This window comes from Anopheles ziemanni, chromosome 3, assembly GCF_943734765.1.
Source record: "Anopheles ziemanni chromosome 3, idAnoZiCoDA_A2_x.2, whole genome shotgun sequence".
Classification (NCBI taxonomy): Eukaryota; Metazoa; Arthropoda; class Insecta; order Diptera; family Culicidae; genus Anopheles; species Anopheles ziemanni.
The window spans coordinates 16,106,232-16,132,766 of record NC_080706.1 but is presented as its reverse complement, the minus strand read 5'-3'; the positions used below and the strand labels follow the sequence as shown (position 1 = coordinate 16,132,766).

At 49.1% G+C, this 26,535-nt stretch overlaps 1 protein-coding gene across 1 annotated transcript; it reads right to left on the bottom strand.

The window, feature by feature from the left end:
* Window positions 1–215: 215 nt before the first annotated feature.
* On the bottom strand, window positions 216–26,392 carry LOC131288927 (uncharacterized). The gene is made up of 3 exons (XM_058318108.1): window positions 25,606–26,392; window positions 2,139–2,440; window positions 216–2,060 (listed from the first exon to the last, which is right to left on the bottom strand). The coding sequence occupies exons 1-3, from the start codon at window positions 26,390–26,392 to the stop codon at window positions 216–218; spliced, it is 2,934 nt and encodes a 977-aa protein (XP_058174091.1).
* Between the last annotated feature and the right edge of the window lie 143 nt (window positions 26,393–26,535).

The window sequence follows — 26,535 nt, the reverse complement described above, 5'->3', positions numbered from 1 at the left end:
GACCGTAGCCACAAAGTCAAAGGCTAAGACTAAGTCGTAAAAATACTAATCCTTATCATTAGCCGGTTGCAACATTAACGGATGGTTTTCACTAGATTTCTTTGCATCCCGGAAGAGGAAAAGAAGTGGACATAGTGAAAAAGGACAACACACTTACGAAAAAAAAAAATTGTAACATAACACTAACAATTATCATTATCATTCACCGAGCAACATCAAGCCGTCACCGACTTGATTGACGGTTGGTTGTCCTGGAATTCGACATAGCCGGACTCGTCACTAAACTCCGAATCGGAATCGATCGCCTGCAGGTTGTTGATGAGCTGCGTGTTGACCGCGGCCACTGTTGACTTGAGGCGCATTTGGCGCACCTTCGGTTTGCTTCCCTCGACACTGTCCTCCCCGCGAAGGTGGCCATGATGACGGTGGTGGTGGAGGTGGTGGTGCATGTGATGGTGATCCAAGTGGGTTTGTCCGCCCTCGGTCCGATGTGGTTCGACGATTTCATTCAGCGAGTCCAGAGGGGAATCGATCGGCTCCATGCGTCCGGCGGGGGCACCTGGCATCGACATGGGCATGAGGAAGCTCGATTTAACACCCGGTGCGGGGAAGGTTATGCTACGCTTGAAAACCATCGCATCCGGATGTGGCCCAGAGGAGCCTGAACCACCGGACGTCGTTGATGCGGGCGAGTGATTGTCGGCACGTTCGCCGAGCGGCACATGAATGACCTGGTTCTCGGCCAGCTGCTCGAAGCTGCGCACGCGTTCGAGAACCGAGCCGGGTTTGCTGAGCACTGCGGCCATTGCGCCCACGGCGGAGGAAGAGGTTGCGGTGGCTACGGAATCGTCGGTGTTGGTCGTGACGGTGCTGGACGTTTCACAGCCGCTCGAGATCGAACCTTCGTCACTGTCCGGGTGGTGTGTCAGGGATCCACCGGTGGCATTCAGCTTGCCCGTGACACACAACAACGATGGCGGGGCCGTGTCATCCTCGGCGTGCAGGCAGGAGTGCAGACGATCGCTTGAAAGGCGCCGATGGGTGGAGGAGGCGGATGCGGCCGATTCGGCAGCCGTACGGAGCATCTCCAGCACTTCATCCTGGTTGAAAAACATTGCTTCCTCCTCCTCCTGCTGCTCGCGTTCCCGGCAAGCGCGTGGATCTTTGAGTTCGCGGGATCGAGTCACTTCGCCTTCCGATGCTCCAACCACTACGCCCGCAGGCAACGGATAGTGGTCCAGGTCGTCCAAACTGAGTGCCAATCGTTGCGTATCCTCGAGACCCACCACCGGGAGACTGCTGTGGTGCTGGGTTAGATCGTGCATACTGCACACGGCCGCCGGGTTCAGCTTCATGTCGAAGTACGAGATCAGTTCCGTCGAAAGCGGTTCGCTTGAGTTATAATTGTAGTGCGCTAGAAACGCCTCAAAGTCGTCCTCGGACGAGTCGGAGTTGCGGGATGCCTTCGACTTAAGCGTCATCGCTCCCTGCTCCTCCTCCTCCGCTGCCGGACTCTCTTCGAGCGTGTCTTCCTCCTCGCCGTCCTCCTGGCTGATCGTATCGAGGATCGAGTCGACCGATTTGTTCATCGGACTCACGTGCACGATGTTCTCGTTCTTCAGCGGTACCCGTGCCTCCAGGTCTTTCGGCGATTTGAACGAGTTGCGCAACCGCGATCGCCGTATCGAGTGACCACGCCGACAACGTCGTCGGCCAAGTGTCGTCGAAGGAAACAGTGCATCCTCCCGGCAGCATGCTTCCAGGTATGCACCACCATTGCCATTGCTACCGCCCGCCGCCGATGAGTGCTTTGTCCTCGCTCCCGTCTCCAACTCCTCTTCCTCATCCTCCTCCCCGATCATCTCCTCGATGGCCATCAGCTTCGGGGCCGATTTGGAGCGCTCCAGCGGGGGCCGGTAGTTGTTCGCCCCCACACTCAGCATGATCTTGCGCCGGGGCATGCTCGGGTTGTCGTACACGCTGTTCGCCAGACTGAGCCGGGCGTTCTGGCGGTTCAACTTATCGCGCTTAAACTCGCGCAGGGCTTTGGCTAGGTTTTCCTGCAACAAAGAAAGAAAAAACGGGAGAAGAAGCCAAGTTAGAAACCCATTCAAGTTTAAAGCCCCCAAAGAACCTACCTTCAGGATGGTGCTGATCTCCTGGGCGATGGTTTCTTTGGAACAGATGACCGCGTGGCAGCGGAACTCGTGCTTCAGCTTGCGACCCTCGTGCCGGTAGATCCAGCAGAACACGCGCGGATAGTTCTTTGGCGAGCTGCAGTAGGTGATCCGATGCGACCAGTACTCGGTCAGCCCGTGCTGCCGGGTGGTCGCCTTCAGCCCGGACGGGCACAGGCACAGCTTCATCATCACGTCCGGTTTGCTGTTCTGCGTGTAGTTGCGCCACAGCGTCGCAAGGGGTTTTTCCACGCAACCATCACCTGGGGAAAAGTCGAAGAGAAAGCACAACATTAATAGGTGGAAAAAGGTGTATGAAATTTAGAAGAATATTCCCTAAGTTAAAACAATTACTTTCAAATTGAAGTCAATGAAATCTCCATAAATAACATGAAACCAATATGTCTTGAGCCTGAGACGCGAGACCTTGAAATGGTTGCGACCCACGGAATGGTACAACCACAGATTGTACCGCCTCATTCTGAGCAAAGCATAGGCACACCGGAGGGAACAATCGATCTCTTTGTGGATGTTTAAACACGCCCCCCATCGGAAACTTCGCACCGTCACACACAACAAAAATCCCCAAAAAATCTCCGTCCGAAGGAAGTTGCTTGTTTAGGCCAAACGTTGTTTTCGGTCAACCTTGACGTGCTCTAAAATCGTGGAATATTTTGTTGGCACCAAAAATGAACAAGGAACCACGTGACAGGAGTGTCACCGAGAGGGCGTTGGTCATTGAGAAACACTACTTTCCGTGACGAGGGAGAAGAAAAAGGTTATGAAATAATGTTGTAGGAGTTTGCTTTTGCCCTTGTAATTTTCACACACACACACACACACCAACACATAAACCTGAGGTTAGATTTTCCAAACAAAAGCCAACGGCGGCTAATCAACGACCCGAAATAATGCGCATCCGAAGGCGCCCGGGTACTTGCCAGCAAATAAATTGCGCCCACAAACGGGTGATGGAAACTAGGAACAGAAGGAAAACGGCAATCGGGAGGCGTAGTAGCGTTTTCGGTACTTTTCCACCCACCGTTTACGGCCACCTCGCTTCTGATGGACGATTGTTTCACCCCTCGGGGCTGGCGGTGCAATAACCTGCCGGGACGGAAAGGGTCTAGGTCTAGGTATTATCAAATTATTGTTGTGCGAATGGTGCCATTTAACCACGCGAGGGGCGACCAGCAGAAATGGGTGGCTGGTGGGTTATTTAATTTTTCCATTTTGTTGCTGCTAAGGGTGAAAAAGGGGGCTCGTCAGAGAATGACACCGGAATTGAACGGTTGTGGCTTCCGATAAGTAGTTCCGGTTTTGCAGGCGCGCGGCCAACCGGTTTTTAAAACGAAAGAAGAACCAGAAGTCGCTTGGATACTCCCATGGCTTTCTTTGTTTTGTAGAATCCCTACAACAAGTGCAATTAAATTGTAATGTTTTAGTGGAAAACTTTTATCACTTTTCCACGATGTGTTTCTCCGCTCGAAAACCGTATGCACCAGCACATTTTATTTAAGCCCGAACGATATGAAACGCAGTCGGTAAAACTTCTAATGATGTCGGTAATAGTGATGACAGTTGATTGGCATTTGTATTTCCACCCTGGGGGGTGGTTGGGAGGGTGGGTTTGGTGGGGATAACTTTTGTTGCATAGCAATGGAAAAACTCCACCCACGTTCGATCGTTTGCGGTTAGCGATGCAACAATGCCACGGAAGTGCAGCAGTGCATCCCCTTTTTCAAGGTGTGTTGTTGTTGCTGGGATGAAGGAATATAAAAACGGCCCATAAAAACAGAGTGCTCTCCGCAGTGCCTAACGATTATTGGCTTGAGTGAGCCCGCGAGTGGCGGCAGAGATTCTCATTAGTTTGTGAATTATTTTTAAAACATCAAGAGGTTGTTTTTAACTTTTGTGACTGCTAGAAAAAAAATAAATTCGAATTTATTTCTAAATAAAAACAAACAATTTCAGACTTTTTCTTTGCACTAAAAATTTAACAAAATTAATCTTTTATTACTGGAAGAAGTTAACGAGTTAAGCAATCAACCCCCTCGAGAATGGGTGCTAATTGTCGGTGCCATTCTTACCCTCCCAGCACCCGACAGGGGCAGGTTTCAGCACTGCTGACAATGGCATTATGTCTGGCCAAAGAATTAAGGCCACCTGGTTAACGCCGAAGCGGCGTGTAGCGGTATAAAGAACATTCGCTCGCCGGCTCAATTCCCACCTAGCACCAGCACGCGGTGCGGCCAGTATGTCTCCAGAAGAGTGCCACAACCCGTCAAGGTCAAGGTGGGTTTTGAAAGAACGCCGCGGCGATTTACAGGCCGACGTCATCCCCCGCCAAGCGTGTTGCGTCTTCCCTCCTTTTCACACGCCAAAGTCTCGCGAATTACAAGGGTGACCCGAAAAGACGATGCTGTATCTCGTTTATTTTTTGCCGGCGATCGCATCATCGAATCGATCGATGATCACCGAACACGGCCGGGGGGAAGTGGAAAGGGTTGGACGTGTGTGGAATGAAAAAAAAAAACAACTGAATATATGAACATTAGAGGCGCCGAAGCGGATTGATCGCCCCGGGACGACGGGTTGCGACGAAGGTGAAGATGCCGGTAATCGGGAACCGGTTTTAGGCTGAAGCCTGTTCGGGCGAGATCCAGCAGCTCGAGGCGGGAGGATAGGCTTGAGCGATATTGACGTACCGCCAAACTGGATGTCGATTCGATTCGATTAGATTACGGTGTCCGGTGCTAAGAAAAATCCCGATTAGGTGCTTGTTCGAGGGAGACACGTTCGACGTGCCTACAAGGATAAGTCCAGAGAAAACAGGAATCCCCTACCACACGATGGTTACGTCCCCTGTGAAACAAAAAGGTACACGGCCACTAATTAATACCGATAAGCGTTCGGTTTCAGCAGGCAGAATCGATTCTACCACGGATAACTACCGGAGATACCCGAGACGATTGGATCGATGATTTATGCGCGGGAGAAAAACGAAAATTCACCCTTCCGCGTCGCACGGCGGCGGCGGCGGCTGGGAAGAGATGAAGTCATAAAAGGAACAGGTTTTTGGGTGACGTTTAGCCGAAGGCAATTAATTTGCCATCAAGGGACTTCCCGCGAGGGTGAGAAACTTGTTACTTCTCGTAGGGGTTCGTCCAAAAACGACTAGACAGTAGAGTATTGCACGCTTACGACTTGTCTACAACCCTTCCCCCGGTTGAGCCAGTTAATGAGCACTCAGATTTGAATTTTTTTCCAACTTCTGAAACTCCTCTCGATACGCGACGTGAATGAAAAAGTGCTTGTGAGTATTGATTTCTTTTCGATCCAAAAAAAATGGAAAAGGAAAAGCCCTACCGCCTAATGACGGTCATAATAGCAGACGACCCCGTTCAGGTATCCATTTTGTTTGCTACCTACTTTTGCTAATGAGAAGTCATTCCTGAGCGTACCATCGACGGGGTTGTCATCATTGTTGCGCATTGAAGGGACGTTTTATTTCCGAACAAAAACCTACGCGTCCACACCGGCACACTTATGCGCGCGTCCAGCATAAGTGCAGGTTTATTTTTGTCGAAGGCGACGAAAGGCGGTTTGCGGTCGCTAATTTGCATACGCATAGAGGTTGTACTCAAACACGTTCTGGCGATTTATCATCGGCGTCGACAAGGAACGCTGAAGTAATTCAGGTGTGTGTCTGACAGGTCTGGGCAGACCCCGTATCTCCAATCGGTCTGTTGTGCCAGAAAGTATTCCTACCCGTTCCAGACAATCGAAAGACATGTTTTGGTGGAGTAATGTCTCATTCTTTGGATGATGTTCGGGTCGTCTCGGTTCCATCGTTACACGGCCATCAAATCAACGAGTACAACCGGCAGCAAGCAACCCCACACCCGCGCCAGGTAGACGTATATTTTCGTTCCATATCGATTTATCGCTGAATATATCAAACCTTTAAGGTCACGTAGGCAACGTGAAGCAATTGCTTGATCAACAAACAAATGACGGCGACCTAAGGCTAGGACGGTGTGGGACTGAAGTCTGGCGTTTCTAAACGAAGAAACTCCGCAGTCCTCTCACGACCTGAAGAATGAAAACAGGTCCAGGAATTTCCTCCCACTCCCACTTGCGAGGAGTGGACAATTGTGAGTGGGCCATAAATCAAGTGGGCCATCGCATCGATGGCGGAGGCTAACACACCCGTTCGTATCCGGGGGATGGCCGGGCATACCCTTCGTACTAATGCTTTCTAATTCCCCTCGCGGTGCGGGGGGAATTTCTCCCCTGAGACAATCAACTTAATCCAATTAAAACTAGAACGGCACGTCCCATGTGCGAAAGTGGTGTGTTGAGCGACATCATTGATCGATGACCATATAGTCCCTCTGATAGCCGCGAACTATTAGCCACGGGTTCGACAATGGATAAACGTCCCGATCGACAATGGGGTTGTGTCCATTAGTTCATTAGCACGGTACGATAATGAGCTGTTTAAACGTTCCAAACAATCCAAAGGTGTACTTCCTACATTGTACGACCTGTAGTCACCCTGGTGGAGGGTACGCAACCGTATTGTGATGCTATACTTTGACATTGGCGACAGTCATCGCCTATCGCTCCGACGAATCCAGAAACGGGGAATGCGAGGAATTTTGCAAGTAAACAACGGCGGGAGAAAAAATAAATTCGTTAATGAGCAAATAAATAAGTTAAAGCCACATTTTCACGTGGATACGACATCTGTTTACAGCCGCCACTCATCTGAGTGGTTGCGGCCCCGTACGTAATACATCATCGACACCTCAAGCACTTTGCTCGAAACAGACAAGAGTTTAATGAATTGAACAACAAAAAGAAAACCAAGCTTGAACCTCTGAGCTCGATCCGATAGAACCAGGAACTGGACGTTGATCAAATATTTGAGCCGTTTGCGGTTCTCCGACTCTTCTCGCTCAACCTGAACGCCAGGCTGATGGAACCGAGAGTTACTTTGTTCTGGAACGTCGGCCTAAGAGGAGTCGTCCATGGCAATAAAACGGATTGCTTCAGGCACCAACTACACAAATATGGCGACGACAAACAAACTTTGTAGTGTGTGGATAGATGGAGAATAATATTTCCGATCATTTTACGTCTTAATAGATCTAGGCGCGAGGGGATTCGGTGCGAATTACGCCAACAAACTGATGCTTGTCAATCATATTTGAACATCACTGTGTTTTTCCAAAACAAAGAAACCGGAAACGATGCGTTCTAGTCGTCGCATTGCGTTGGTAAAATCTCTTGACTTATTAACAAATTGAAATCGTTGTGCCCAACATGCAACATCACGTGCTGGTAATCTTGGGGCCTTCTCAGGTGCCAAACCTCATCATTGCCACGTTTGTCGACCTTCCCCGCCGTCAGCTGCGGAGGTAAAGGTCACTAAACCGACTGGAAGGTGGAGAAATTTTTCCCATGGACCAAACAATCGCCATCGGCACTCGTCTTTGCAGCTGCACATGCAATGAGGCGGCCTGGGAGAAACGCAGGAAACTCCGTTTTCTCCGAACTCCAAAGCGCAGGAAACCCACAATTATATTTCGCTCGGATTCGAAATCGGCAAACTGAATGATTGTTTGCTTCCCTCAAAACCATCAGAAGAAAAAAGCATGAGGTTTCCTTTGTCGGAACTACTCCGAGGGGTCGATTACTCGTGTCAGAGTATATGATCTCGAAGTGTGAAGGTAAGAAAGGCAAGAACCCTTCAAAGATCTTCATCTTAAGCACCCGATTCAGCGGGTTCGGAACTGCGGAACTCTCAGAAGATGAAATCGTAAAACAAATAACACCTCAACTTCGCGAAATAATCACACTTTCCGTACAACCTCGTCTGGGGAGATCTGGGGAGTATTTCCATGACCTCAACCAAAAATGGTTGCGTGTTACTCGAGGGACGTACTTCCATCAGTCCCAAGCGAAACCATTCGATGTCACGCAAACAGAGGTAGTGCGAAACATCATCAGCAGGAAAGCCGCCTCGCAAAATAAAATGAAGCGAAACCTCCACAACAGTTTTCGTCAACAGAGTTCACAAATTTGCAAACGAATTGGCACGCACGAAAGTGGGTTGAAATTATAATTTAGCCCTTCGGATGCGTGAGCGACTGCGTATTCGAAAGCGGATGCAGATTTTGAACGCACGCAAGCACCTCCAGCAAAGACTCGCTTCAAACAGAAACTACAACGATGAGCTTCTTCGACATTGAGTGTTTCAAAAAGTGTCTCTATTGTATCTACTTCGTGTCACGTGCATACTTGACATCGTAGCAAATAACGTTATTGTAAAATGTAACATAACATGTAAACACCGTCTGCATTTGCTGCATAAAGCTGCATTATTTAGTTCCACAGCGCAGCATGGAGCGACAGCAGAGTTGTTTTATTCGATTTTAATCATGTACAACAATTATCTTTATGTTGTCTCACGTCTTATGCAAGCATGCTGCATATTGTGCACCGGCAGAGCTTTGTGGCATTTGAACAATTCTTCTGCAGAAAAGTACGCCTAGCTTTTCCCCCTACGTAACTGTTTGGATACGTAACAAGTCCGATACGCATTTGTACGACAAGGAAGTTTGACAGATCGAAGTTTATTGGGTGGATTGTGCAAACATTGGATTGCAAATGTTGTTCCATAGAAGAACCGGTGAAATTTTCATGAGCAAAAAATTAATTCATTTTGTTACATTTTTCTGACACGGTTTATGTAAGATTGTTTTTCATTGAAATACCTAACTCTCGTTTGGTGAAGCCAGAAAATCATCGGAAAAACTTTTCTTTTCGCTAACATGCGGAAAACGATCTAGCGTTGTTCTGTATTGTGGTAGGCTCGAGGAAAAATGAAGATTCCACCAAACACCACCCAGTGAACTGCTTACACTCCGAATGTGTAATAGCTTTCTGGGAGCAACGTGTTTCCCTTGCGTACAATAATAAGACCACGAAGTTTGTTGCAATTCGTTACGATTCTTCATTTCATTTCCGCATCATCCCGACGCAACCATTTCGAGTGCGTTTCGGGGATGCCTCGTGGTTGGTCCAGTAACGTTTTCGATTTCATTGCCCAAACCCGGCCGCCCCTAACCACCCCGAGCTGGCCATCGATCATTAATCACAGATTTATTGCTTCCCATGCGCCAGGGGGGAGGACCATCGGACTGGGAGATGCTTTCCTTCGCAGCATCGCACATGGGCGGGTTGGTATCGATCTACCCCCACCGTGCGATGAGAAAACCACCGGCCAGATGATGGATAGAGATAGAAAAATTGATTGTACACAAAGACCACGGGGTGGCGGGCTTAGTGTGTGATGAACAACTCGGAAGATTCGCTGAGTTATGCGGTGTTTTTCAGGCCTAACGAAAGGTGCTGTGCAGAAAAGTGGTAGAATCTATGATGAAATTGCATAACCCCTATATACTCACCCTGGCCACATATCGGTGGTATCCCTTATTTGCCCAAGCAACAAGTGGCAGAAGAGAGCGATGTGGACAGTCTATAATTATCGATTAAATCAATCGTTCACTGTCGCCGATTGATGCCAAGATAATGCTGAGTGAATGGTGGACACGTCGGTGCTGTGCCATCATCACTCGCCTGCCAATGCTCCTTTCGCCAGGGATCCTGTGGACCCTTTTTCCCATCGGCGATAATGAGCGACCAACAGGGAACCGTTTCTTGTCAGAGTTTTTATACCGCGCGTTCGTGTGGCGCCCAGCGGACGTTGGTGACAAGCTTCAAAAGACTTGCAAATAAAAGATAATCAATGCACATCAATGGCCGCTTCTGTGGGAACGCTCTCCCTCCTGGCGTTAGCCGCCACCTTCGTGTCCCTTTTGCCGTGCCCGATAGTCATCAATCCTTGCGAACATTGCAAACAAAACCCAGGGCACAGCAACGGAACGATGCGAAGTGCAGCAATTACCGAGTGCAGGCCGTACCCGTTTTAATCAGCTTGCCACCATCTGGTGTGAGCCATTGGGCAACCGAATGTGGAAAAAAAACACTACGGAAAACAGCAACAACATTACGACAGATTTTAATAAGGCTCGTTTGCGATCGCTCAAAAATAGCATTGGACAGCGGACCTTCAAAGGACGCAACGCAGACAAGGTGGCCGGCGAAGGGAAATTAAAACCAAACATCAAAACGAACTATTTTTGCCAACATTGCACAACGAGCGGGCACATGTGTGGGGGGACCGAGGGAATGGGACGGTCACTCCGGATTTGCGGATAAAAAAAAGGGTTGGATTGATGTTGGATTAAATAATCGCTCCAAATTGTGGACAAATTGAAACCCCCTTCGTTCTCCGTCATCTTTGAATGCGAAAAAAACGGTACGGAGATGGTGATCGAACTGGCCTTTTGTAAAAAAAAAACAATATAATGACAACAAAACAAACCAAAAATCTAGTCCAATAACGAATTTTGATCGATTTGTACCAAAAAGATTTTTAAAGGAAATTAACAAAAAACAAAGTGGTTTTGCCAAGACACATTGCGTAAGGCACTCGGATGGAGAAAGGAAAAAAACAGGCCCGGGAAATAATAAGGGGAAAAGAAAACGTCATTAGAAGTGGTGCTGCAACAGTGCTACAATTTTGCTACGCAAAACGAAAAGTTCGAAAGATATAGAAACAATCGAGCCAAATACGTAAGCCACTCTCATTTTATAAAATGGCGGAAAAAGTGAACTAATTTCACTGCAAAACCAATGAACGGAATGATTCGGAAGGTCTCCAGCGCCATTTCGTTATGGCATAGGGGTATAGAGAGGAAAGAAAAAAAGGGGGCAAATAAAAATGCGTTGCCTTTCTCCATCCTTCCCCGGAGGTGCTGGTTTGCCGACACAATAAAGCAGGCAATGCGAGCTATTTAATCCGCGCGTTGCATAAATATAATCCGGTCCGGTGAGTGTAACCGTTGCCCAACTGACACCGATTGACATTCTCCCCGAAAATGGGGCAGTGGCTGCGGTCGGCATGAATGTGGTCCGGGTTCGAGGCAAAGGGGAGCGATCGATCCGTGTTGCTGGACGGTTTGTTTATGACATCGGATTTACGATCTTTGGCGGTGTGTTTTTCTCCAAATAATGCAAAATGATCGACGCCTGTCGATCGACGAGTTTGAAGCTTATGAGGGTCTATATAAGGTCTATCCAAACCGCCCAGATAACCAAAACATACACTTACATCACTGGAGCGGCGGTCACTTTTCCGTCGAGTGATCGTAGATCGATCGTGGAAAACTGTCACCTGCTTATCGGCGGCACGCACGCGGTACGTTTGAATATTCGTGTCACCTGTGACATTAATACGACCCCGCCTACATTGTTGATTTGCTGCCGAACAGGCGAGTTTTACGACTAGAAAATCGGCCATTTGGAGTGTTAGGTGATCGTAAACCATCGCAAGAAAGTCGTTCATCGTGCGGCTTCCGGCGCATTACAAACCCAACTCATGCTGAGGTGGTAAGGAAGCGCCACGTCACGAAAAAGCGCTCTACAGCTTTTAAAACAAAATAACAATTATTTACTTTCACCTGCTGCTCGGGTCATTGCATGCATGCGTGCGTTCGTGCAATGGTTCGGCAAATTCGTCCGGCGACCAAAGGAAAAGACCCCGCGTGCCCGCCGCCTTCAGACTTTTGGTTTTGGTCGCCGTTATGAAAGTTGGTCAGTTTGGGTGCACGATTATCGGTACTGCTGCTGCTGCGATCCCACTGACTCACCACCATTGTGGCCCCCGAAGATTGTGGTTGTATTTTTAACTCCCGAGCTATAACCGGTTCGCGGTGCGATATTTCAAGCCATCGCTCCTTTCTCCCACCGATCGCGGAACGGTGGAAATATGCTTTATTAACCGCTGTTTAAACTTGCCTGGAATTCCCGGTGGCGGGAACGGGAAAAAGTAGCCCAGATTCGACAGAATATCCAGCGGGAACGAGCTTATTCGTCCGATCTGTCAAAGTGAAGCTTTGTTTACGTTTTAGTTTGTTTACGTGATCTAAATTGGCGGCAGGTAAAAGTGGAATTGTGAGTCATTATCAAATATAAAGTTTATGAATGGTGTTGTTGAGTTCCTCCTCCAAAATTTTGCGTCGAAGACTACTCGCATTTTGGTTTCTCTCCAACAACATCGGTCGCATCCATATACGTTGCCCATACCGACGTTGTTGTAGCAAGCGAATGAAACTTTTCATGAAACGTTTCAATTAAGCAAATGCGTCCGTTCCCGCCGGGTCGTAGTTTCGCGTTTTTTAAACATAGCGGGAACGAAATCCGTTTTTTTCATATGGAGTTTCCCGTCATCCAGCGGGATTCCCGCTGGACGGCGGGAATATTCGTGCGAATACCGCTGTGTCTAGCCGTCGCTTTAGGTAACGTAAAGCACGGCAATACCACTTATGCTTCGGTGTAAACAATAACAAAAACCACGATCGCTTCTGTCATGGTGACAGTGCGCGAGCGGAAGCGAACTGTCGAAAAGTGAAAGAAATGATCACCATTGTGCCTCCTCCCCCGGTCGGAGGGAAGGAGATGAAAGATTGCGACGGAGGCGAAGCACGAAACAGAGCACCACAGTAATTGATCACGATATAATCAAGATAAGGGGAGCAAATTTTGGCTGGCGTGTAATTCGGCTTTCCTGCCATCGGAGGCCACACCGATCGTGAGGTACGTTAGATGAGGTTGAACAGTGCAACCGTAACGAACCGTTTGGGTCTAGCTTTGTTTGCCTTCGACCGTTGCCTTACTGCTTCTTTTGGGGGTAAACAGAGGAGAAGAAACATCGCCTCGAGAAAGCGATACTACGATAGGTTTACGCACCAACAATTCCGCCCCGGTTGAGCCGTGGTAGTAAGAATACATACACGATATTTTGACTGTAACAACGTCTCTCACAAGGGAAGGGCTACCAAAATGACGGTGGGGTCCGATAAAAATCCCCGATCCGAGGCCGAGCAGAGGAAGGAAGTCAACCATCGGTCGGTGATGGTGGTGGTGGTTTTCAGGCTTGATGCCCCGGCTATCGATCGGACCAGGACGTTCAAAAAACATAAATGTCCACCGTGAGTCCATAAACCGGTCGGTGGCAGGCCCCATTGCGTAACGGTGTGTTCGAATGCGGTGCAGTCGGAGTCGGATGCCGGTCCGCCATATCTCGCTAGCCCGCAACACCTCTATGCGTTCGGGCGGCTACAAATTGGAAGTTATTTCAGAAATCACGCGGGTTTCTCTGTCTCTCGAAAGGAATTTGGGGGTACCCGGTGGTCATGCGGTGCGCCCGGCAGCCATATTTTGTAACCGATTCCGCGAGAAGCTCACAGGTGCACCGGTGTAGATGTTTGAAGAAGAGGTGTAGGGGTTACTAAAAGCACACTTATGTCACGGTGCCCATCAACGGAGCGTCGTTTCTTTTTCTTGTTTTATCAATGCTCACATACCGTGCGGTACACAGTCATCTCTGTGGTCGGGTCGAGGAGTGAGATCATCTTCCACGCTGGAGATGAACAGAGAGGTTCAGGAACTCGAACTCCACGAGCCGAAAGCCGAAAGCTAATAATGCATAACTGCGTCCAACCGCTCGGTTTTATGGACCCGGTAATGGTGGAGAAGGTAGTTAAATTCCTGCGCGCTTTGTTTGTCTACAGTGGAGCGATCACCTTCTTCACCACCGGATGGGGTTTGACCATTTGACGGTTCTCTCCTTTGCCCTCAGGGACTTAGATGTTGTTTGTTACGGGGTATCGCGATGGAGCATCGCATTCGCTACACTGATTAGTGATGCAGCACCAAAAGCGCACCCTAACTGTGTCATCGAAGGGCTTCCAAGCGTTTTGTCCGCTCACTCCCACCACTTCGCCAAAGCTGGATCCGCTGGATAAAGGCCGCAGATCACGTTCGATCGATCGCCGCGACGATCGGAATACGCGAAAAGCGTCTCCCAAAACCATAAGAAACTACAATAATGGGGTCACAGTTTAGTTCACCCCCTTAGTTCTCAAATTATCGTGCTGGAATCTCGAGTGATTCCTGGAATATTGATTCTCCTTAACCACCAGTTCCAGAAGAAGAACAACGTTCCGACCGTTTTTGGAGTCGTCGATGTCGCGCTTATTATCCTGCCGGGAGTGGCCGTCAACACTTGTTGCGCTAGTGGACGCCATTTTATACACCACTGACACCGTTTTGTCAAGTCGGTTCGGTCTCTCAAGAACTCTCCCTTTGCGCCTTTGTTCCACCCGAAGCCTGACGCGAACTTTAATGATCGCCGAGAAACCTCACCACAACCGCTTCGATCCCCGATCGCTGTAAAGGGAGACACCCACCCTCTCCCGCACGATCAGGTCACCGTCACCATCTGCAACTAAACTGAACCGCCCTGACGACATGAACCGCGCCCAGTGTAACGAGCGTAACCACCGTCACCCGATTATTAATGATACCGTTCTACTTTCGTCGGTTTCCTTCCTTCTTCTGCACGGACGAGCCTCGAGCCGAAAGGATCGGGTCCGCGGATCACCAATCGAAAGCTGGAGGCATCAACTGGGCACGTCTCGCGTGTGAGTGGAAAGAAATTCATTGTGGTCGGCCAAAGTCGTGCCGAGACGTTTCTTTATCACCTTCTGCTCCGTCTCCGTGGCGGAAGGGCGGGTGTGCTACGAAACAGTTGAACTAAAGGTTCAACTAATGGGCCCGCGAGCGAAAGATCGGCCCTTCACAAGCGGAGGAGGGAAAGGAGAGAAAAGAAATGTTTCGGAACGAATGTTTTTTTGTGAACTGGTGGTGTCGCTATGCAGCTGAAGAGATACCGCAAACCGAATGGTATATGCATTGAAGTTGACACAAAGGAACTTTTGCCTTTGAGGTATCAATGTCTCAAAGAAGTGTGTATTGCAAGTTCATTCTGACCACCTCACCTTAGTAGGTCACTGTGAAAGCATATTGTTCTGCAATCAAACCGCTGTTCCTTTCCAGCAAAAGTTAAATTTAAGATAGCGGTATCTAAAAGTACTTTCACTTGGTCTATTTCCATTTTGTGTCCTTTCCCAAGAAAAATATTTATTCTTAGTTACAGTTCAGAATCGGTGGGAAGATAACATGCAATCGATCGCTAGTTTACTCGACTCAGAGTTCCACAATCATTATCCAGGAATTCCATAGAAAGGCATGCAACGGTTTTGAATGCCGATGCGGTATGCATCGGATTGCAGGAATCTACTTCAAACGCATCGCAATCCAGAAATAGGCTGAACTGCCCGGTTGCATCACTCGTTGCATTTCGCAAGCGTGTCATCCCGAGACCGAGCGAACGATGAACACTACCTCCAGCTTGCACCGGATGAAGGAGGAAATTTGTAGTGAAAATGTAAAAATCGCCATCATCTCTTCCCTTTCCATCTCTCTTCCAGGGGCCATTATGAGAAAGGTGCACAAGAAATCGATTACGAAACATGTTTTTCCCAGCCATGGTTTGTGTGTGTTTACATGTGTCGGTGTGCCCAATCGGCCGGCATGTAACTTATGTAGAAGCTGGCCCACGATTCCGCGAGATAAACGGAGGAAAAACACGGCGGACCTTAAAGTGGTGCCGGAACCTGTTTTCCTGTGCTCCAAGCCCCATCATCTCCGAAAAGATGCATCGATCGAGTTGTTTACACGCGCGGGAATGGTGACCGACTGCATTAATTGCACACCGCGCCCGAGTATGTGCACGGGAAGACAGGAAGGCAGGCGGGCAAGGAAGGGAGGAAAGTAAACCAACGTTGACAGTTGGTTGGCATGTGACGAGAGTGGAGACTATTTCCAGTTCCGATGGTGCACGCGAAAAGTGGATTCGCTGGAGGTAATGGAACTCTTATGTCACTTTCTATGTTTGTAGATAACGACGCGAGTTGGTGAGTTGAAATAGACATGCGTTTCCTCTGGAAGACTCGTCCGGAGTTTCCGAGTGAAGTCTTATTTTAAAATCGGCCGACGAAAGGGGAATTCGTTCACGGTGGACCCGATTCACTGGCCATGTGTCACGCTAGATATTGACTTGTGGCGTTCAGCAGATGATTTGTGATCGCCATTGGCATCCAATGACTGACTTGTCCCTTCCAACGACGACCCATTGTTCCCAATGACTCACCACAAGTTCCCGCAAAAGGCAAAAAGAACCTGAACCGGAGTTTCTCAACCGAGCCGATTGCACAACGCTAGGGCTACGATCGCTGAAGCATACTCACATCAGGGCACGAGCCGCTGAGCACGTGCATAATTTTGTACGAGAAGGCGAGAAATTTGGACGGAGCCCGCCCAAAGCATTATTAAGCCGGTGGTAGATGCTGTAGGTTTAGCCATGAGGTTTATATGTGGGACTTCAAAGAGTACGCTCCGCAAATGTTAGAACCCATCGTACGAAGGTGTGCACCAATGGCGTCGGAGGTTTGGCAACCAGTTTTGATTTCGCAGCACATCCACCAACCTGTGTTAAGCCTTGCAAAACTTTTACCTTCAGGACGACCTGCACCACCACAACCTGAGCTCCTCTGAAAGGTGTTTCCCATGATATACTTTGCACGTGCATTTCGACATCTCATCCCCGGGATGGGATCCTCTTCGGTTCGATCCAAGTTCCATAATTATGGAGTGTGTCGCGGAGCTAAAGTTCATCGTACGCTTCAGGTGAGTCGATGGGAAATCAATTTCGTGGGCCATACTACTTTGTCGCAACCGAAACATGGTCATCGGGGTGGAATAATGAATTCGATTATCGGCTTCAATGACCACCCGTGGCTGATGGTGGTAGTCTGACGTCCAGTGGCCATGTGTTTCGCGTTGTTGCTAAACATGACGTATGGATGCAAGTCTGTTGTGCGTAAGTAGAATTCAATTAATTTTACAATCCATCCAGGGAATTTAAACGAACGCTCTGGGACCGATGGTAGAATGAGGCATACTTTGGACGACACAAGCTTAGAAATAGATTTCACAATCATACTACATGCCCTCGAGTGGATAAATCGCGTAATGGATGCACGGTCACCGACCCGCAATGATGAAGGTGTTCGTCTTGTCCTCTTTGTCTTCTTCGACGAAGGGTGCATAAATGTGGTGGAAAATAGAGGGAAAAAATATGTGAATTTCCAAAATTGCACCGCCATCGTTGGCGACGCGATCGGCGAGCGAAACCCGTCGAGTCATTATGCAACCATTTTCGCACCACCCTTCCCTTCCACCACTCCGTGTAACCATTTATGTGGGGGCATGTGCCTTATGACAGATCATACAAAACCGCGCGACATGTGGCAACACAACAACAATAATTGGCACAAATCAGTGCGCCGCCAGCCAAACTGGCCAATTTTCCAATCCCGCGAGACACCTTCGTCTGTTTTGTGGCGGTGGAATGTAGCTGGGCTGGCTTTTCCATCCATCCTCCCACTGCACCGGTTGGCACTTCTTTTTTCTCACTGGCAATGGAGAACCCCAGAAGGTGCCTATTTATGCTCTCACGTTTTTATTCTAAATTTTTATGCCCTCGCAGTTTGGGCGTGAGTATTTCGTTTTTTTATGGACAGTTAATAATGGGTTTAGTGTCCCAATGATGGCCTTATGGAAAATGTTGAAAATTTCAGCTTTCAACCGAGACCCTTCTTTACAACACCATCTTGCCAATGTAGTTGTTACCCAATACAACGTTTGAGACAATTTTGGATCAAAAATGTGAGCCCAATTAGGGGAAAAAAGTCATTTTGGAAATTTACTTAACTTTCCCGCCGAATGTCAAGCACAGACGAAAAAATCGGTAAGGGAAATGGAATCCATGCCATCGTTCGAATGGTTGGAAAATGTTTCAAGTGGACGCAAAACAGCATTTGAATAAAGCGATCGACATGTTAACGGACAATCCATCAGTCGTCGCATAATATTCCCAACGGAAAAAAAGCGTCAAGTTCAACAAACATTTGCTCTTTTCTTTCCGATCAATAACTCTCCATCATCGAGACGAACCTGATTCCTACAATTTTCATAAATTCGATTCCGGCAACCATCCGACTAGTCTGGGTCCCTTCAGTTCCCTTCTGCTCACTCTCTCTCTCTCTCTCTCTCTGTCCACAAAAAAGCCCTTGAAAAATAGCACAAACTATCACATTTCCGGTCGAGACAATTGGCTCGCTGTGGAGATCCATTTGAGATTTTTTTGTGGCAGAGTACAAAATGACGCTCGTTTCACCCGTACCATAAGGCTCCCCCCCGATGGGCATCTCACCCCCGTCTTCATATTCAAGGCAGCAAATTTTGCAACCAGACGAACGATTCCCCACAACGACGGCCAGAGAGCAGTTTTGGTGGAGCGTAAAAATTGGCCATCAAGCGCCATTGCGCCAACTTTTGGTCCCACATTTGATTCACGCGAACGGAAATAGTTACCAACTTCCCAGCGGTTGGCGGGTTGACACTCGAGAGAAGGATTCTAGCTTCTAACCATTGGACACGCAAAAAAAAAAAACATACACGATGAGCGTACAAACTTTGCTCGTTAAAACCGATCTTTATGACTTCCGCTTTCGTCGCGAGTGGGAATTTGGCGAACCAACGACACGATTTGCGCTGGCCAGTACGTTGGCCAGAATGTGACCAGAGTCGGAACGCCGAAGCGCGGATCCGAGCCCGCGGAGGACAATAAAACTCTTCTCGTAGCCCGGAATCGGACTCGTCGGACCGGAGAAGGGGCCATCAATTTTGCATGGAACACACCATTTTAACTTTATCGTTTTTGGAAGGACCGTGGCGATGGTGATAACTTCGAGCAATGAAACGGTCATGGTCAAACGCTGAACGAATCGAATGTGCATTAGGGTCGAAAGTGTGTTCCGGTGTATCGAAGTCACGCGCTTGACAGCGGACAGTTTGGAAAAAAAAAAATTTAATTTTATGTTTGTAGCTACAAAGTATTCTATGGTAATCGATTGAACCAGAGCCCTTCCGGCTATATACGGGAAGTTATAGGATAAATTTGGAACTTTGGAACACTATTGTCGTAGAATGGAATTATTTCCATGATCAGTTATCCTCTGCTATGCCACAAACTATGAATCCATTTGTAATTCTACTTAGTTAAGGTATTTCTAAGCCTTTGACTCTTACTCAGGTGCATGCCTAACCTACTTCCTCTCCGTAAGATCGGTGTGGCACTCGTGCCTGCGCATTGTTTCATCAATACAATGTGTCAAAGTGTGGGCAGGTCCACACGATCAAAAGCAAAAACCGCAGGTGCGCCCGGAACTGAGCTACTGGAACGTCATTTTCACCCCCTCCCCTCACCAGCCTCAGTGCCCAAACGATGGGCTGCATATCCCCGTCGCCACTTCCAGGTGTCGTTTGGTGAGGAAAACAGGAACAACTACCGTTTCAAACGCGTCATCTCCGCCGTGACAACTGGTATGCCGGCAGATTGGTCGAAGGGCCCAACACATTCGTCCCGGTACCGTTGTTCATCCATTTTGGTGTGAATTTTCCACCCTTCCCCCCTGCGCTGCGCTTTGAGAGTTTGCTCTCTTGACAAGCGCCACGGTTCGAGGCCGGAACACCACCACCACCTTTTGGATGGCGGAAGCTGCTGGCGCAACACCACTTTTCACTCGCGGAAGCCACCACACACAGCAAACAATTCGAAACAAAAGGCATCACCGGCAAGCACCAAACGCGTTATGCTGCACCTTCGCCCCAACGGAAGGTGGAAATAAATGGAAGAAATAGCGCAAGCCGTGTGGCCTGAGATGGAAACTCAGGTTGCAGGAAATGGAGAAAAACCCCCACCGACGCTAACGGCGGCGCGGGCTTGAGATAATGGTAATGATGATGCGATGGGCAATCACATTTCCTATTGGCAAAGTTTTGAAACCGCGTCTAGGAGGAATAGTTTGTTTGAAGCATGCTAAAACTGGTCACCGACACCGGAGCAACATCATAATGATTCAACGTACAAGCAAAACTTTCAACCGCTGCATCGAAAGTTTCAAAATCCATGCGGTATCTCACTGCTACCAAGTGAGATGGGAGGCCACAACCGTTCCAGAACTTTGCCGCACGATCGTAGGATGGCAAAAACAAGCTAACGAACATAACCATTCCCATTCCCCGTTCGACAAACATGACGCCGATGCCAAATAAGTGGTGGTACAAGCTCGCGCTCGCGTGCTGGCCACAACCGAAGTAAGAAAACGCGAGTTTAATTAAAATGTCAATTATCGTTAATTTAATTCGTTGTTGATTTCTTTGCCCAGTAGTCAGCCGGGTTTCGGGCGCGCGGTGTCACCATATGTCCCGGGGAGTAACGCCAATGACCGAGAAAGAGGTCGTCTGGCATCGTGGTGCAAACCCGCGGGAAAGCAAACAAAACCGAAGAATCAACGAGCGAGTCCCTTGGGTGCTAAATCTGTTCACTGATGATCATCTTAAGGTCAAACAAGAAGTCACATTAAGGCGGGAACTTCCTTGGAGGTTAAATCGGTTTCTCAAACCCTTTTGATTCTTGCATCCAAATCCTTAAGGCCGGGTCAAATATCCATACGATCAACATTATATCACATCAAAGTTGTTACCTTTTCCAGCGCGAACCATACGCATGTTCACTTTCCAAAGTTTGCAGCATCTCTGCCCGTGTTCGTCCTGACTTCCAATCTGAGTTCCCGTTCCTTCCAACCCAAACATTAAAGCGTCCAATGTTTGGCACTAGCGCCGGTCAAAATAAAACCCTGCAATTGTATAGCCGCCACTGAACCGTTTCAAACGATTTTTCACACCTTCCAATTCCAGGGCTGTGTGCCTTGCAATGCCGCCAACACTTTGGCTAAGGCGGATCTCGGATGTGGCAGCAGCAAACCGGGGCGTTGATTACCATCTTTTCGCCAACTTCTCTCTATCATCTCGAATGGGGGTCGAAAAGTCCGATTTCACCGAGGCCAACGACGGGACGGAAAAGAATGCAGATTGTGGGCCGTAGCCTACCCGTCGGCCCTGCTCCTGACCGTTCAACCTAGTTATAGAAATTCCCGGTGGGCAGAGGGCGCCAAAAGGTCGAACACGGTTCAGATACCGCGAGAGCCAAGCCTCCGACCGAAGTCGAAAATTGCGATCAGGTTTTCTCCCATCCAACGCGTGCAGCAGCAGCACAACAGCAAGCGCCAATAAAACGATTTACAGTTATAATCATGTAAGTCGCCCGTACAACCTTTTTCAACCCCCCCTCCTCAGCACGTACCGATCGAGCTGGCCGGAGGAAATAAATACGATAAATCGGACGTGCGTTCCCTTCGCTAATGAACACCCGCCCCTTGAGGTGCCTCGGCTTCACAATGCCGATGAAGCGTTTAGAGGGTAGCGTAATAACGTACGGAAGATTCAATTAACACGTCTGCTTAGGGGCAGGCGCTTGGGCTAGATATTTTTTTTCCTTTTCGGCGGAAGGAAGCTGCATATTTAAGCGGACCGTATTGAGCGAGAGCCCTCAGTGGAGGGCACTCTTTCGTAATCGGCTTATTCAAGCGTCAAATCTTTGGTCCAGCGAGGGCACCATCATGGCGCGCTAAAGGTTTGTTCGACAAAAGAAACAGCGCTCAGTTACTCAACCATCTCTCTGACCTAATGACCTTCAATATACTTCCATTTACACTGGTTCCTGGCGAATCTTTAGGCTCTGGACCTGAAGAAGGTTTGAAACGAAAATTAACGCTACTCTAGAGGCGCCTAGACGGGCCTGCGAAAATGTCGGTCATCGCGTGTATCTCGCCGATTTACACATTCTAGGTGCACCATGTTGAACCTGGTGTGATATTTCAAACTCTTCGTTGGCCCCAGCGCTCGAAGGAAGGCATCGCTTGTTAGAAGCCTCAAGCGTGGTCCGAGCTGACCAAAGAAACCCGATACGACGTTACATCAGGAACCCGAGGTCTAACAACGGGGTATCATCATCGTCATCTGCAAAGCGCTGTCGTGTGTTGAATAGGGGGCACACATCCCCAGCTCTCAAAACCGCGCACGTTTCACGTTTGATCGGAAAAAGAGGCCGGCCCAGGCAGGCAATGGGCAACGAGCAAGATCGCGTGTGTGGTCCTATATCACCGATCCTTCCCTCCGAACGAGGATCTCCCTCTCCGGAGGAATCACTGCAACCGGTTCGAGACGGTCTGAGGTCAGGTTGCTAAATGCGCGTGCAGGTTGTCAGCGACCGCTGGTCCGGAGTGGGGGTGGATTGTCCTCGTTTGGCACTTCGATTTGTGGGAGGGGGGGGGGGGGGGGGGGGGGGGGGGGGGGGCGGTCACCACAGGTTTCGCCATGAATCTATCAACAACAGCAGCAGCAGCAGCCGAAAGACAACTTGTTCAGATTCGCTGCAACGGTTTCAACATAAATGTATGGTGGACCAGAGGATCACACACTTGCGTAGCCGGGGGCTATCGAAGCTAAGAGAAGAAGAAAACCATGCACCTTACAACGACACATACACTAAGGAGACTTTTGCTCGTAACGTTCACATATCCACCAGCCTGGTTTGCATCGGTATAATCAGAAACATGTTCCGAAAAGAGCCATCCACTCTCACGTCTTTCAGATGGATGATTCATGACTAAATTCAATTTAGAAACGTTCCAACGATGGACCCACTAGGGGAGGAGGTCGGACATTGGGTCGAGACGATCTCCACATCTGAATGTGGCAAATGAATTTCTCACTCGTGTCCGGTGAATGTCGCGTGTCGTCTCAAAGTATCGTGCACGTTGCGTAAGGTCAAGTAAGGGTCTTCTTCATCGGCTCCGATGGGACAATTTAGTTATCGCCATACCCTTAGGAAGGTTATCATCATGGAGATGCTAACGTTGTTGATCAACCGAGTAGCCGACACGTTGGTGATGGGTTGAAGATTCTTTTTTTCCCCCCACTAGCGTTTGGGAAACCTTGGGAGATTGAAGTAATAAATCGTTCGAAACTTCGCTAGGAAACTGTAAATTGATTTTCCTACAGATAAATTCCACTAAGAAACTCGGTGTAAAAGAGCCTGTTTCTAACACATATTGTGATTGTTATTAACGGTCCACTTCATGTGATCCAATTCCAAACCACCGTTCCAACAAGTTCTGTACGATCGTCAATCATGAAACGGGTACCGCTTCCGGATGTGAGTCGCGCTTCTCGGCTCCTTAACCAACCGGCTTTTGCACACTCCCGATCATTCTGTACCCTGCAGCGGAGGATGTTCCTCTCTGCTTTTTCAACGTGTCCCAATCATTTCTGGCAAACCAGAAGGAAGTAGTGCCACTACGTAATTGTGCCACTTGCGCCCATCGAACGGTGGAGTAACGGGGGTTTTCTCATCCGTCATCACAGGAACCAACCGACACCGGGCGCGATTATCAGTGCCGCCAAGTCTTTGGCGGCGATAGAAGAATCAAGTACAGCAGCACCTTTGGCTAAAGGAGAGCAGGCAGCCGGTAGCAAGAAGCCCCGGGCTAAGTTGGCAGAACAGCAAGTGCCCACGCGGACCGACGGGTGGCGGTAAAGACGGTTAAAGTAAGGTAAGTTATTGCGGCAGGCGGTAAACGTGCATGCATGCGCCATGTGGCGAGATCGGACGCCGTTGGCAGTGCATTGTATATTGGCCCACCGCCATCTCACACCATTGACACACAATTGGCCCATCAATCATCATCGTTTGACGTCGGCTTCGCGACCAGCACGGAGAAACCCGCCGTACACCGATGGAGAGTGTTTGCGCGGTTGCCAGGAGGTCACAGTGTGAAACCTCGGAAGTACATAATTGCTGCAGGTTCCTTTGCCCCGACCCAACTAAGTTCTTGGTGGGAGCTTGGTCAAAATTTTGTCATTGACATTTGAAAACCCACAGGGGGTATAAAGATTAACGTACAAGATTAAGGTAAATGTGTGAAAATTTACACCCCAGCACGTGCTGACTTCAATAAAGGGACTCGGTTTTGACGTGACCTACCGCCAGATACTGTATGACCAATGGTCAGTCTGGAAAGAGTTATATTCCAGCTCGGTTATTTCTCTACGAAAAGGCTAAGATTTACGAGTTCCTTGGGATCTTATTGAATTCGCCTTACCATCATGCACCCGTAAGGTAACGGATTGTTGCAGTTACACCGATTACGACGCATAGTTAAGCCTCTTTCGAGTCAAACCAGATAAGTCCCGAACGGAACGGAACGGTGTGTTCCAAACTCCTTCGAGTCACCTTTTCCGCCGAACGCAGACTCTAACCTGTCTAAGTAGAGCAGATTCCACTGGACCGTTGGCTGGGAGGAGAAACCTCCGCAGGTGTACGCGGGAGGGTCGGGTTGTGCATTCCAATGCCACCGCAGCGTGAACGTGCGTCGTCATTTCGTTGCGCTCCGTTGGGCGAAGCGTGTGGATTCAACGTGGACGAAGCCCACCCCTTTGTAGGACACACTCTGGTGGCGACGGTGGTGGTGGACGGAAATTTATGGTTCTGGTTATACCGATAGAATGGACTACACCGACGCCCCCCTCCCAGGGCCGGTCTCTGTAGCTCACCACGATCCGGTTCGAGCTTAGAGGGGAAGAAACAACGACTAACGATCGTTTTCACGCTGCACCACCAAAGCCCACCGAGAAGCCTTTGTGGTCGCCATTGTATCATTAACGTTTATTTCCCAATTTTTAACGCAGTTCACCAAACGCGGCGTGGAACGGCCTTCGAGGACACTTTTGGGGAGGCCAGCTTTATGCGCAAAGTGTAGTGGATGGAAATCTTAATCGAAACCAATCAACCCTCGCCAAGGTTGGGCGACGACGTTGATCGTATGGTCGCTTCGCCGAAACTGACGTCGCAGCAGGTTGTTCAGATCGATGATAGACATGTGCGATTTGGAAAACAATCAAGCGTACGATTGAATGCGAACCGTGGGATAGTACACGACTGACTGGGTTGTGTGATTGGGTAGCAAATCAATCGACCCGTTCGGCAATAGATTTGTCGAACCATGTTGATCGATTGCGTCGTGCGCTCCAACCGATAAACTCGCCGCGATGTGGAGATTAGCCGCTTTTAGGAGGCCCGAAGACAAATGTACAAAACACATCCATTAAAAAGGAGGAAGTTGGGGCCGGATGGCAGCAAATCTGAATGGCACGATGCGTTGATTGCTGACCATATATCAAATGGTGCTCGAAACGGACAAGTGGACCAAGGTTGAACCTTCAAGACTTTGGTATTTGGCGAAGGACCGCACGGTCTACAAGGTGGGGAACTTTAGACTAGAGACTAGAGACATTCTTCTGTGGAAGTCGATGAAACAATTCACACTTTCGTGAGACTTCCAAACGGGAGTGTTCCACTTACCTTTCGCCCATCCAGTAAGCACGTTGCCCAGGTAAGACACCTTGTACTCCGGATCCGGCCGGCTGATGTCGATGCTGTGACAGTTTCGCCGAAGCAATCGCCCCAGGCCGCGCGTGATCGACTTGATCGCTTTGGCGCTGCTTTCGCTGTCGTTCACGTAACAGGAGTCACCGATCTGCAGCTCACCGCCGGTTGCCGCCTCCGCGTCCTCACCGGCCCCGCCGTCCTTCTTGTGGAACTTTTCACTGTTGAGGAAGCTGCGCTTGAACTGCTGCAACTTCAGCAGAGCGCTGCTATCGTCATACTTTTTGGTATTGTAGTTATTGCCGAAGATACGCGCGATCGAGGCACTCTTGACGAAGCGCGACTTCTTCTTCTTGAGCACCTCGTCCGGTCCTGCGCCGGCCGTTGTTGCCGCGACTCCACCACCCGATGTCGCCTGCTGACCCGCCACATGCTTCCCGATCGGGCCCGTCCCGGGGTCACTTTTTGGTCTTCGGCGCAGGTGAAATATGTTGAACTTGTCAAGCGTCACACCGGACTTTGGTGGGCCCGTAGCGGTGTCCTCCTTTGACGCCCCTTCAACTTTGTGGGATGATCCCAAACCCTTGGCAGATGTCAGCACGTAATCCACTTCATCCTTGCCGCTGGTGCTGCTCTCGGTTGGAGGACCTCCACCGTCACTACCACCGCCACCGCCACCATCACCTTCATCGGCACCGCCTCCCTCATCGCCCTCCTTGCGCACCTCTTCTTTCGACGAGAACTGCCTACGATTGGCAGCCATTTTTCCCCTCAACACTTTTTAGGCACGAGACAAAACACGCGCACTGGAACGCGCACTTTAAATCAGTGCGTTTTCGGGTTGTTTAGGGAATGACTTCAGTAAACACACTCACACACAATTTGACTCAACTACACTCGGGTTTC

Excerpts from the sequence above, each read along its gene's own strand:
- LOC131288927 (XM_058318108.1), bottom strand. The coding sequence starts at position 26,392 with ATGGCTGCCAATCGTAGGCAGTTCTCGTCGAAAGAAGAGGTGCGCAAG. Across the intron at positions 2,441-25,605 it reads GCTTACTGGATGGGCGAAAG|GTGATGGTTGCGTGGAAAAA; the intron begins GTAAGTGGAACA and ends ACTTTTCCCCAG. Across the intron at positions 2,061-2,138 it reads AGATCAGCACCATCCTGAAG|GAAAACCTAGCCAAAGCCCT; the intron begins GTAGGTTCTTTG and ends TCTTTGTTGCAG.